Source organism: Gymnogyps californianus, chromosome 19, assembly GCF_018139145.2.
Source record: "Gymnogyps californianus isolate 813 chromosome 19, ASM1813914v2, whole genome shotgun sequence".
Taxonomy (NCBI): Eukaryota; Metazoa; Chordata; class Aves; order Accipitriformes; family Cathartidae; genus Gymnogyps; species Gymnogyps californianus.
In genome coordinates, this window is record NC_059489.1 from 7,517,200 (window position 1) to 7,530,102 (window position 12,903).

The 12,903-nt window shown below is 48.8% G+C and overlaps 1 protein-coding gene across 1 annotated transcript; it reads left to right on the top strand.

Annotated features, from left to right (window-relative positions):
• The first annotated feature begins 398 nt into the window (after positions 1–398).
• KCTD2 (potassium channel tetramerization domain containing 2) lies at positions 399–11,312 on the top strand. Its single transcript, XM_050908257.1, is given in 7 exon segments — positions 399–465; positions 468–688; positions 2,455–2,563; positions 3,233–3,324; positions 4,029–4,124; positions 7,089–7,214; positions 7,803–11,312. Coding segments are annotated over 7 exon segments (741 nt in total). The 3' UTR covers positions 7,833–11,312.
• Positions 11,313–12,903: the final 1,591 nt, after the last annotated feature.

Consider the following 12,903-nt stretch of genomic DNA (forward strand, 5'->3'; position numbering starts at 1 on the left):
CCCGCCGCGGCCTCACGCCCCTTCCACTGGACCCCCAACACCCAGGCCCGACCCGGCCTGTTCCCTCCCCTTCCCCGGTTCTCCGGCCGGTCCCCATCCCCAGGACCCCCTTCCAGGCCCCCCCCGGCCCCGCCGCGGCCCCGCTACCCCCAGCCCCGCCGCGGCGCTTCCCCGCTCTCACCTTCACTGACCGCCACCGCCGACCCCGGGCGCAGACGCGAGCAGCGCCGGAAGTCCCGCCCCCGCCGCCCAATCAGAGCGCAGCCCTACCGGAAAACGTCTTTCCCCTCCTTCCCGGTGACCGCCGCTGCTGCCCCGGAAGTGCTTTGCGCGACGGAAGCGGCGGCGGCGGCGCAGCGGGCGGTGATGGCGACGCGGGGGCGCTGAGCGGTACCGCTATGGCCGAGCTGGCGGCGGCAGCGGAGGGGCCGCCGCGGGGCCGCACGCCTAGTCCGGGTCCCGGGGGGCGCCGGGGCCGCCCAGCCCCCGCGCGGCCGGAGCGGCGGCGGGTTCTGGCGGGGCGCTGTCCCCACCCGGCGCGGCCCGGCCGCCCGCCGCCTCCAAGTGGGTGCGCCTGAACGTGGGCGGCACGTACTTCGTGAGCACCCGGCAGACGCTGTGCCGGGAGCCCAAGTCCTTCCTGTGCCGCCTCTGCTGCCAGGACGGGCCCGAGCTCGGCTCCGACAAGGTGAGGCCGCGGCGGGGGCCGGCCCCCACCCCACCCCGCGACGGCGAGGCCCCGGGCGGTGACCGCCCTTCCTTGAGCCGCCTTAGTCCTCACGGCAGCCGGTGTCACCGGGGAGCAGCACCCCGACTTGCTGTACGGGCAGGGTGACAGCCCCGGCTGCCGGTGCCCCCAGGGCCAGCACCCCCTGACCCTGCTCTACGGGCAGGGTGACAGCCCCGGCTGCCGGTGCCCCCAGGGCCAGCACCCCCTGACCCCGCTGTACGGGCAGGGTGACAGCACCGGCTGCCGGTGTCCCCAGGGCCAGCACCCCCTGACCCCGCTGTACGGGCAGGGTGACAGCCCCGGCTGCCGGTGTCCCCGGGGCCAGCACCCCCTGACCCTGCTGTACAGGCAGGGCGACAGCACCGGCTGCCGGTGTCCCCAGGGCCAGCACCCCCGACGCTGCTTGACAGCCCTAGCAGCCCCTGACCCTGCGGCGTGGCTAGGCCGATCTCCACAGCAGCCCCGCTCCCACGGTCCCCGGGGCACACGTTGCTCTGACACACGCCATCTCCTTGTCCCTCGTGTCCTGTTACACGGCCACAGAGTTGGCCTCGTCCCCAAGCAGGGGGCTTAGAGTCTGCCCGCGTGCCTGTAACACCCTGGTGCTGCAGGCACTGATGCCCTCCACCTCCCACGGTGACGTGACTCCCCTCAAAGAACAAACCAGAACCTTCCCACACTGGTTACAGCAGAGAGGGAACTAGAAGGAAACTTTCCTAGAAGCAGGAATTTTAATGATTTCTCACCCTGAGCATGTGTTTGTTTTTTTTTTTTTTTAATATATTTCACTTTGCTCTCATAAAAGATCACAGTGCACGTTCCTTACATGGGTGGATGGTTTTGAAGTCATTGCAGTTTACCGTAAGGATTTTGCAAACAGTTGTTCTTGTAATTGCAGGTTTTCTGTAGGATCCGCTGCACAAGGTTTTGTAAATGTTTTATGGGTAGGTCAGACTGAGAATTAGTCAGGTCTCTTGCCACTCCGTTCAGAGTTTAATCAAAAGATAAATCCTGGTTGTGATCAAAATAGCAGTCACCGGCATCAGTGAGTAGAGATGATGATGTTTCAGAATATTTTTTCACAGTTTTTTATTGCATTAGAGCAGATTGATTGGTAGGACAAACATTGCTTTAAAGTAATTTAAGGGAGTGATATGAAAGACTTCAGAGCTGGCTCAAGAAATGCTTTTGGTTGTGAATTGTTGGTTATTTGATGGCAATAGTTATTGTATTGCTAGAGACACGGCTGGTGCATTGCAACGTGCATTTTCAGTACTGGAAAGAAGAAAGGAGAAAAAAAAGAGCTACTTAAACTATCATGTGCTGTTAGTTAGAACTGGAGATCCAGTTTTCCTCCAAAGTCTCCTAAACTAGTCTGGAAAAACAATTTAGACAGAACACAACTGCCAGCTTTTGGTTCTTATTATTGCAGTGAAGGAACACTGCTAAGCCCTGCTTTTCTCTCTGGGTATATAAACTCTGTTGGTAGAAGTGCTTAATTTGAAGCATCTGCCAGCATTAGTGAGCTGCAACATTTGTAGCTGAGTTCAGAAGTTGGAAAAAAAAAAAGTTGGTTTAAACGTGGAGTCATTAGTACACCTTTCACAGGCAAATGAATCCAGGTTCTCAAAAAGAAACCGTTCAATTTATTGTTTTCAACTGAAAGTATTTTTTTCCTGGTACCACGTAACCATCCCCACTTCATTCCTGCACACACTCAACAGGATGAGACAGGGGCGTATCTCATCGACAGAGACCCCACCTATTTTGGTCCAATACTGAACTACCTCCGACATGGGAAGCTCATCATAAACAAGGAGCTTGCAGAAGAAGGTAAGAGAAAAATACAGGGGAAGAACTGCAAACGCTGTTTGACAGCAGTATCCGAGAGCCCTCATCAGAAACTTGCCCGAGTGCGTAGGGTTCCTGACGTGGCGATGTGTAAGGGTGTGAGCAAGCCGCATTTCCAGTAGTGCCGTTAGTACCGTTAGTTTCTCAGAAGGATGCTCATTAACAGGGATTAACTCATTAGATTCCTTATGTTCCTGAAAGCAGAGGCCTGCAGCTTATAACACAACCCATCGCTGTTCTGCTTAGCTCAAAGGCTTCTGTTAGCAGAGCAAAAGATCTGTTAGCACATCTCCTCTCTCTCCACAGCCAGCAGTTCTCTACAAGCAGGCAGCTTTGGTGACTTTCCCCTAATAGGGCTGTGCGAACAAAATAGAGATTGTACCACGAGGTTTCTGATAACCCCAGGGCAAGGGGAATAATCTTTCTTAAAGATCCTCCAGGTCACAAAAGGAGGTGACAGCTAGTTGGTCATTTTCTTCCAGCCTGGGAGCATGAGATCGGTGGCACAGTCTATTCTGCATTTGGGGATTTTCTCACATCTGGGCTAGACTTGGAGTCAGGAGCGGGTGTTGCACCCTTGTAGGAGAATCATCTTCATTCTACCCTGTACAAAGTGAGAGAATTTGTCTCTGCTTTTGGTTCCTTCCTTAGGGGTACTGGAAGAAGCCGAGTTTTACAATATTGCATCTCTTGTGCGGCTGGTGAAGGAGCGGATACGGGACAACGAGAACAGAACCTCTCAAGTAATGCACAGGAACATTGGCGTTATGAAGTCAGTCGTTTTCTGTAGCGCAGCAGAAGGACAAGTGTTGCTGTAGACACTTCTAGTAACAGTTCTTTGGTTTAGTAGTCATCTTTAACAGGGGGAATAAGTGCTTTTAGGTAGAGCCAGGGCACAGCTAGGAAAGAGTATCCATTACGGTTTTATAAGCACAGACCACTGAGTCATCTTGTTAGCATTGTAGGGAAAGGCAATGAACAGTTAAACAAGAGGGGCCAGGAGCAAAGATGGGTAGTTATAAAGCAAAACATACTGCTTTGGTAGGTAAAGAACAGTTCAAACTCCTTCTCTAAACCATTTTCTTCCCTTTCTATCTGTCTGTGGCAGTTTTTCCCATTGCTGGTCAGCTGATATTAACACACCCAGTAGGTTCAATTTCAGAGGAGAAATGTTTTCAAAAAGCAGTAAATGGCTTTGAAAGCCAAAGAAGTTTTGCTTTCACTGGCCCTTAGATGCCTAGAAGGCTTTTAAGAGAAGCCTGCCAGCTGTATGTACCTGTTTTAGAATCGGTTGGATGGTCAGAAGGATGAAACCTCAGAAAGCGTGTGGGGCTCAGACTTCCTCAAATAACAAGATGACAGAGCAGGAGAGGCTTACTAATTTTCTACCTTGATACTAGTATAACAATTACTAAACTCATGTTTATTTTTGTTCTGCATGCTTTAGGGACCTGTGAAGCATGTGTACAGAGTCCTGCAGTGCCAAGAGGAAGAGCTCACGCAGATGGTGTCCACTATGTCTGATGGGTGGAAATTCGAACAGGTACCGTTACCGAAGAATGGCAGAATCCCTTTGAAGGCTGCATATGAAATAAGCAGAGTTTGCTATTGAGTTGCACTTCACACTGCTCTTCTCTTCTGAATAAGCAGTCTGAACTGAGCAGCAGTCCACTTATGTAAAATAACTGACAGGGAAAGGCAGAATTCACTCAAACTGCCAAGAGAGATTTCATTTTCTCTCAGCACTTCTTGTATCCTTGTCAAATCCCAGAGCAATTCTTCCCTTCTCCTGCATTTCATCACATATACCAGGCCCCAGTACAACAGTTTTATCCAGGAAAATTAATAGAGCCATGAAAAAACAGAGCAGAACTTTTCTGGAAGCTCAAAGCCATGACCCCTGCGTTTGCTAAAGAGGCGCTGAGTGACATGAGAAATACACTTCCTGCAGATGCCTTTGTAATGCAGCCGGTTTCGGGGCTAGGCGTCACTGAAGTTGCACATGGCATTAGTTCCAGATTTGGTTTACTGGAATCAAACACAGTCCGCTTATTTAGGAGGACGGAGAACTGGAAACCAGCTGGCCTGCATGTTAATGCTATATTAAGAAACTGCAGAATAGGCTCTGTGGATTACAGCTCCACTGTCTTCCCAATTAGTCCAGCGTCAGTACAAGTGGATGTTGTGTGAAATGTGCTGACATGAAGTGAGGCATAGGATTAGCAACAGCACTTTGCGTCACTTGTTCATATATATCCATTCTGTAATGCCTGAAAACTCCTGTTGGACAGTGGAGAGGCAGCCAAAAACTCTTGCCCCTGTGAGCCAGTAGCGAAATCTTGTGACCAAGAACCACTAGCTGCTTTATGGAAATGCAGTTCTCCAACACCCAGGTTTTCCTGTCCAGAAATTTACTTAACAGAATTTGCCTTTCACACGTGCAAGTATACACCCGCGAACCCAAAAGGCAGTGCCCTACACGGGAATCTCCACCCTTACATCTTTCCTAGTCTTGCTTTTCAAATCTATAATGATAGGGTCAAGATACTAGTTACAAGCAAATGCTAGTGTGTTCCTTTCCAGTTCCCTCCCTCCCTCCGCCATCCACAACCTTTGCACAAACCACTGAGATCCTTACCAGCTTCCTTCCTGTACACCGCAGGCACCAGGAAAATTTCCTGCACATCCCACTCCAGCGCGCTCCCACCGTCAGGAGCTGTTCTTGCCTTCCCCAGGACTTGCATTCAGCTCAGACACCCCCAAGGGCAGCAAGCCTCAACGGGACAGACAGATACAATGCTTTGGTCAGGGCTAGGCCTCACACAGCAGTACCGCCTCTCTCCAGCTGTGAGATGATCCAGACTGGGTCACAGAGCAGGAACGTGGCAGCGGTGCAGCCCGGGATATGTCCTGCGCTGAAACGGGCCCTGCTGGGAGGCACGTTGTAGCTGCAGCCTGTTGCCAAGGTCTTTCCACAGATGTGCAACCCGGCACGGCTTCTACCCTCCCCCAAATCACATCACTTGGCGTGCTGAGACATGTTAGGAAAGACGGTAACATACTGGGGACAAAGAGAGCCTATTGCTAAATCTTAGCCTGGATGCCACCGACTGAACAGAGCAGACATTCCCTTCATGGGCTCTTTGGATCCAGTCACTTCGTAACATCAAAAAGACTGGTTCAGAAACCTGCAGGAAAGCCAGAAGTGGTAAAAGCTGTTGCAGCCTTATTGTCTGTCAGGCTTGGGCTCTCAGAGGAGCATGTGGCCTTGCAGGTTCTCTGCCTTGTGCCATTCAGTCCTGCTTAAATTAAGGATGGAATAGAAATTTGCTATTTTAAACAGAAATCCATTCTCCTGTCCACCTACAGCTCAGTAGTCTGGAAAATTGCTATCTTTATCAAAAGATACTTTGTGTTTGTTGAGTAAATAGTGGTGTGTGGTACTGAAATATCCAAGAGCTTAAACAGTCAAGACAGGGAGCAGGGAAGCAAAAGGAAAAAAAAAAAAAAATCTTTTTTTTTTTTATCCTGTGTCTATCTTTTGCCCTCAGCACAAACATCAAAACCTATTTAAACCAGTACCGGAGGTCAGGCAGTACGACAGCCCCCAAGTCTTCCTGCAGCTGCACTGTAACCATATAGATAGTCATCTGTCTAGGAAGGCTGTTGACTGCATCTGTCTCATATATAAATACGGAGCTGTCTCTTCTAAAATCCATTAGGACGTGGAAGTTAGGGTGCACGCTGCCTATTAAAGTTTCCTAGATATACACAGTTGATAAGATTCACATTGCTTTCTTCAGATTACTTAGATTTATTACCTGGAAAGCCAAACTGAGTGGTAAATGACAAATTAGCTCTGCACTCCAGGATGTCCTTTTAATGTAATAATGATAGATGAGACAGATGGGATTTCTTGGATCGAGTCCAGACCCCTCATCACAACAGTAATAGAATATAATCCCATTTATACAGATATCAAACTCCATCTTGACAACATCTACATAAAGAATGGTGCCAGTTTGCCACATGTCCCCTAGTTAATCTAACATCTGTCTGTGGTAAAGAATTGCCTTTCCAGTTTGTACACATCAAAGTCACAAGGCAAGCTGAGACCGAGTTCAACGTCATCTGGACGAGGAAGTGCACTGCCTGCCCTATATCTGAATTAGCTGGATATTATAGATTGCAAAACTTGACGTGTTTTTCCTTTTTCCGCCCTCAGTAATTGGAAAATGTCTGTTGTGTTCAACATTACAGTTTCAGGCTGGAATTTCTGCCTGCGGCTCCAGGTGCCACTAGAGGGCTCTGGAGCCCGGCTGTGTCCCTGCTTTACACTTACACACACTTACACACACACACACACACACACACACACACGAAAACCTGTGACACAGGAGGCTACGGGTCCAGACTGTTGTCTGTTGTACCCTCACAAAGCAACTGTAGGAATAAAGCAAAAGTCAAGACTTATTGATGGTTACCTCGGCTGTCTCCTGTTGCACAGCTGATCAGCATTGGATCTTCTTATAACTACGGAAACGAAGACCAGGCAGAATTCCTCTGTGTTGTGTCCAGGGAGCTCAACAATTCTACCAATGGCATTGTCAAGGAGCCGAGCGAGAAGGCAAAGGTAAGGCACCTGCTCAGATGTATTGACTTGAATTCCCCTATGCAAAGAAAAAGCCCTTCTTACACTAGCAGATCCGTAATTTGCAGTAGCAGTTCTGTGTACCAGCTTTCCTATTTCCTCCTGTACGCATGATCTTCCCCTCCTGGAAGATTTCATGTTTTACTGTAGGACAAGAGCTAAGGCTCTTTGTACGTTTCAAATTAAAATTAAAAAAATGGCAGGAAAGAGATAGACTTGAGAAAGGAGGACAGCATAGCAAGGACCTTTGAGATTGGTCACATTTTGTGGTTGAATGTTGCAGGGAGAGACAAGCTTTTTTTCTTCCTCTTTCAATCCACTCTTTTTTTCCCCAGGATAGCAACAAAAGGCGACATTCTTAACTCCTGGCAGGCAGCTAAGCAGGATTTCTAGAGAAGGGGCTCAGTCAGCTTTAACCAGCCTGTCATTTGTGATGGTAGCATAAAAGCCAGCAAGCTACTCTCACGTTAGTCCATCTTTCCTTTCTCTGCAAAAAAACAAGGACTCTGAACATGAACTTTTGCATCTAAACTTGTCCAAGGTATTTATAGAAGCTCTCTTCTTTTTCAGATTCTTCAAGAGCGAGGATCCCGGATGTAATTCAAGTGTCCACTCCGTTAAAACTCCCAGATGTCAAAAGGGCAGTCTAGCTGGGCAGAGCATCTCTCCGCAGTGCAACCTTGCCCTTGTACAGTAACCAAGCTAATGCAAAGCAAAGCCGAGCCTGTCCTGCCAATGGCGAATAATTCTGGTCATAACCAAAGGCTTCCCTCTTACCCTGGAAACCAAGGAAGGAAAAGACTTCCAGCTGGATAGTCCTTTCCACAAGTATTTGTTTTATTTTCTTGGCCAGCACTGTATTGAATTTTTCCAACAATGGCTGGGCCGGATTCCCAGTCGGAGCCTTTGCGAAGGTTGCTCAGGTCCACAGGCCCTTGCAATCAGTCCCACCTTCCACAGGCTGGCGTAGGTGGGAAGATCTGTATTTGAGCTGTGCCATTTCTTGCACCCAGGTCTGCCACCAGAAAGTGCAGGGACCTTGCGATGCTCCCCCTCCTGACCAGCCAGCCCCCCCAAATCAGAAGATCAGGGCTTTAAAAGGAGGAACAAAACAGCCACTTGTAAAAAAACACCACACAGACTTCTCCATTCTTGCTTTGTATTTGTTCCTTGTTCCAATTCCTAAAAGCTGAGTTTAGATACTAAGGGGAGGGGAGTTGTGTGTACATCTAACACGGGTCTCGCTGTTAACGCTATTACACACGGGCTCCTGGCATTTTCCGAAGCCCATTACTTCGCATGCATAAACAAAGAGACCTGTGTTCACCCAGAAGAGCGATAGAGTGATAGTTCTGTCCTTTACACTTCTCGACTGAAGAGGAGTGGTGACATCTTCCCCTCCAATACCCTGCCACGGCCATATCTTAGCCTGGTGCAAAGTCACAAGGTTAGGGACTTGTTGCTGCCAAGTTCAGCTTTGCCTTGTTTGTCTCCAGCAGCGTGGGCTCTCTGTCTCCTTCCTTCTCACCAAGGGAGGACTTCAGGCAGAATTTCTTTTGTACTGTAGCAAGCAGGTAGGTTTGTTTTAACCCATGAGATCCTTTGCGGAAGAGATCCCCTATTTAGATGCAAGGATTTATCTGCAGCCCCCTTATGTCCCCACCTTTAAGCGATCACCTCAAATTACAGAGGGGCATCACAGAGTTGGGGTGGGGGGGTTGGTGAAAAGTTGCCAAACTGTTGTAATGTTTCTTGTCCAAAGTGATGTGTCGACTTCTGTGACTTTTCTTTCTTTTTTTTTTTTTTTTGGAATGCCTTGGATGGGTGTGCAAAATGTTTGTTTGTGCCTCTCTTGAATTCTAATCTTAGCCAAACTGCAGTCACTGGTTCCCCTCTGTTAATCTGTGCCATCCCTAACCAAGGGCATGTCCCTCCTAGGCTGGTAAATGGAATTTCTTAGGAATTTGCTGCATGTTTTTCCCTTTACATCCTGGCTTTGTTCTTTGTAGCCTAAGTGTCCAGGCACTTGGGTCTTTTTGAGTCAAGTCCCAAACTGACATTAAACGCAAAGCTTCAGAGATGCTGGAATTCACAGACATTGACAAGCTCAGAGCAGATGTTTCTCACTAAGGTATCAGAAAATTCCTCACCTGGACTGAGGAGTTGGGCTCCTTTCTGGAGGACTTCAGCTACCTGTGGTCTCCTTAAAGTTTTGAGATAGAATTAGGCAGGTTTCCCATCTTATCACTTGTTGCTGACAGGGCCTCGCAGCAGCGTTACCAACGGTCCAACAACCAGTTGAGCAAACAAGACGTGCAGCAAAGACACTGAGTGACACCGCCGCACTCTCTGCCTCTTTTCAGTCCTTCTGTACGTACTTGCCTGTCCTCTCCCATCCTGCTTTGCCAACGTACCTCCTCCGGTGGAGGCTTTCCCTCGCGAAAGACTGGTTAATTATCTGTGCTAGTTTAATCCTGGTAACAATGGACCGTGCCAAATGTCTTTGAATTCACGTTGTGTCAGTTACAGGCTGCTGAAATGCAGCTGGCTTGCCATCACGCTGAAGAACCCAGCTCTTTTTCTTCCCTCCATCTTCCCTGTTTATAATGTGGTGAGATGGTATTGGTGTGATTAGACCGTACGTCTTGGCTGGGCCTAAATAACACTGTGATGTGTATAGATATCTCTCCTCTGTCAGTATCTTGTAGCCTCAGTCATTGTCCGTCTGTGCTGACAGCTACGAAATCAAGAAGCACACGTATGCGAGTTAGCAGCCTAAAAAGCCCTTTAACACTCTCATCTGTCTTCTTTCCCTTCCTCAGAGGAGGGAGTTTCTGGGAACTGGTCAAGAAATATCAAACTAAAGGCAACAGGAACTGGTTGAGCTGCATGTCACATCGATGCCAGCTGAGCACCTTGCTGTTCAAACCACGGAGCTCAAAGCAACGCTAGTTGCAAAGGGAGACTTCCTGTCCAGTACAGCTCAAGTAGATAAAAACCGATACCTCCTTGCTTTTTTGTATCACCAAAAATGCCATACGTGGTGAAGCCCACCGGAGGATTGCCTGATGCAAGAGTGATGCCATCACACTCCCTTCTGAGCCACAGAGGGCCTAAAAATTACCATTGCCAGTTGAACAGAACAGCTCTTTAACTCACATGCACAAGAAGGACTATCAAAGTTGCATCTTGGTTTTCCCCTCCACGCTGCTTCCTGCAGCAAGGACATGCCAGGGGGTTGAAGACTGCATTCAGCTGCAGGGTCTTTAAGTTCAACAGAACAAGTTTATGGTAGAAAACCAATCATTGGTACTGGACACTCGAGTTCTCGGGCGATATTTAGGAGCAGGCATGAAGTCCATCCAGAGCAGGTACATTCCCAGTGGAGGATTTCTCCTTTCCCGACTGCTAGGTCACCTTTACCCCGAGACCAAGGCTGGTCTCAGCATTATGCACCAGTTGCATCCCTTCTGTGCTCAAGACAGGGCTTTTCCTTCCGTTGCCTTTCACTCAGTCACAACTATATCAAAACTAGCGCTGAATTAGGATGAAATTTGTCCCATTCACTTTAAAAAAAGGTAGCATGTTGCGGTGAGTAGGGTAGGTGAGCAGGGGTAGATCTACTGGATATCCAGGAGTGCTTGTGCCTCTTGGGAAGGTTCACTGTAAAACATTAATCCTGGGAATGGAGAGTATGACACTTTGGTTTTTTTTTAAACTGTCCCAGTGGCCTAAATTGTTCCATTATGGCAAGACTGGAAATAACTTCTTAAAGTGTCTTTGTTTCTGCACATTTTTAAAAAAAATCGATTTTTCTCAGGGGTGACTGAGTGGGCTGAGGCAAAGGGGGCATGGTTCGCTGCGGGGCGGTGGGACGGAGCAGCTCCCCAGTCCTGCAGCTGGGCCACGGGCTCCTCCCCTCGCGTTTGCCTGCAAACCCGGAGGTTTTGTACAGTTTGTCACGTGTCAGTGCCCTTTGCTACTGTTTCTCTTTGTTTATTAAATGTGTTTGAATAACAGTTGAGATGCTGTGATTAATTTTTTTTTTCAATAAAGATTCTGAAATGGGTTTGAAAAGTTTGAACAAACAGTCTGCAGCCTGCTGCTTTCTCTGCATTCATTTGCCACCTTACCACACAAATACTGCATTATGGGGAAAGAAACGTGCAAATTGGGTACCTGCTTCTGGCTCCAATTAATTTATAACAAGGATTTGCCAGGAGGAGAATATAATTAGATTTTGGAGTCCTCCTAGGTTACTTTCAGAGAAAAAGGCAAACTGAAGCATGTTTCTGGTTTTCTGTTACACAAAAGAATCTAAACTTCTACATGTATCTTTACCGTTTCCATTGACAACCACAAGCAAGTAGAATGTTAATACAGGCATTAAATGTGAGTAGCTAAGAAAGGAAGAGGATTTTTTGTCAACTTCCGTTTGCTAAACCCCTGCCTGACTCTAGACCAGCACACATGGCAGAAAGGTCTGACCGTTTCAGGCAGCTTTGCCCCTTCCTCTGCCACGCTGAACATCTGCAGAAGCTTGCAAACAGCTCTCTGCTTTCCACACAAGACCAAAGATACAAGGGTCTTGCCGTTACCAAGAGAAATGGAATGAACATGAGAAAAACAAGTGGAGTTTCTTAAAGCTAGCTTCCCCTTGTGTTCTGAGCCGGCAACCGACTGCTGGGTGAGAGACTGCCCGGGGCGTGTGGCATTAGCCCAGAAACCCTGGAGGATGTTTTAAATAGTTGCTCTATTACCTCCACCCCGAAAGCTGCCAGCCTTCCCTGTGTTTGTGTCTTTAGCGAGACCGGTGGATTAGCTGAGATTTAGGTTCTTTCCTGTTTACAGAGCATTGCAAGTCAGAAATGCTTGAAACACAGAGGTAGCAACAGATGGACAAGCAGCGGGGAGGCAGAGGCGCAAACCAGATAGTCGAGCTGTGGTGATGCCAAAAGTTAGGTAACATTGACAATTCAGGCCCAACACAGGGGGAAAAGGAGGAAGAGCAAGGACATAAGTGAAGAACGGAAAAACTTGGATTAATGTAGTCTTACTTCTGACTACAAGCAGCTGTTGCCTGCTGTAGCTACTCTGAAGGCTGCCCTGCAGGCACGCTGCCTGCCTCCATCCCCGCCGCGGCAGGAGCTTCAAAGCAACGGAGCAGGCACATCCCCAAACCAGGGTTTAACACCAACGCAGTGGAAGAAGATGAGATTCTCCCCCCATGGGGCCACACAGGGGGAGCTCATGGGCACGGGGGGCAGAAACCACGGCTGAGCCAAGTCACCACGTAGCGTGGGTTGATTTAAGACGGTACTTTTCAAACCTCCTTGATCCATCCCTATATCTCTGTGCCAGACCTGACTGCAGGTCTGGACTGCCAGTGAACTTGCCCAAAGCAAAGCCATGCTCAAGTGCCGGCAGCATCTTGGGCAGAGACGGAAACTGCAGGGCTGGCCCTGCTGACACCACATGCATATTTGATCACGTTCACAAGGCAGGACTTGTCAGCAGAAATTCAAATTACAGCCGGCATTTCAGGCCTGCAGCCATAACCTCCCTACTCTCCCACTCTAGGACTGTCCCGTAAGGCCACGTAGGCTGGAAAAGCCTTTGTGCAGGACCTTTAACCAGCTCCAGGTCTGCCAGGCAGGCGGTTCCTCTAACA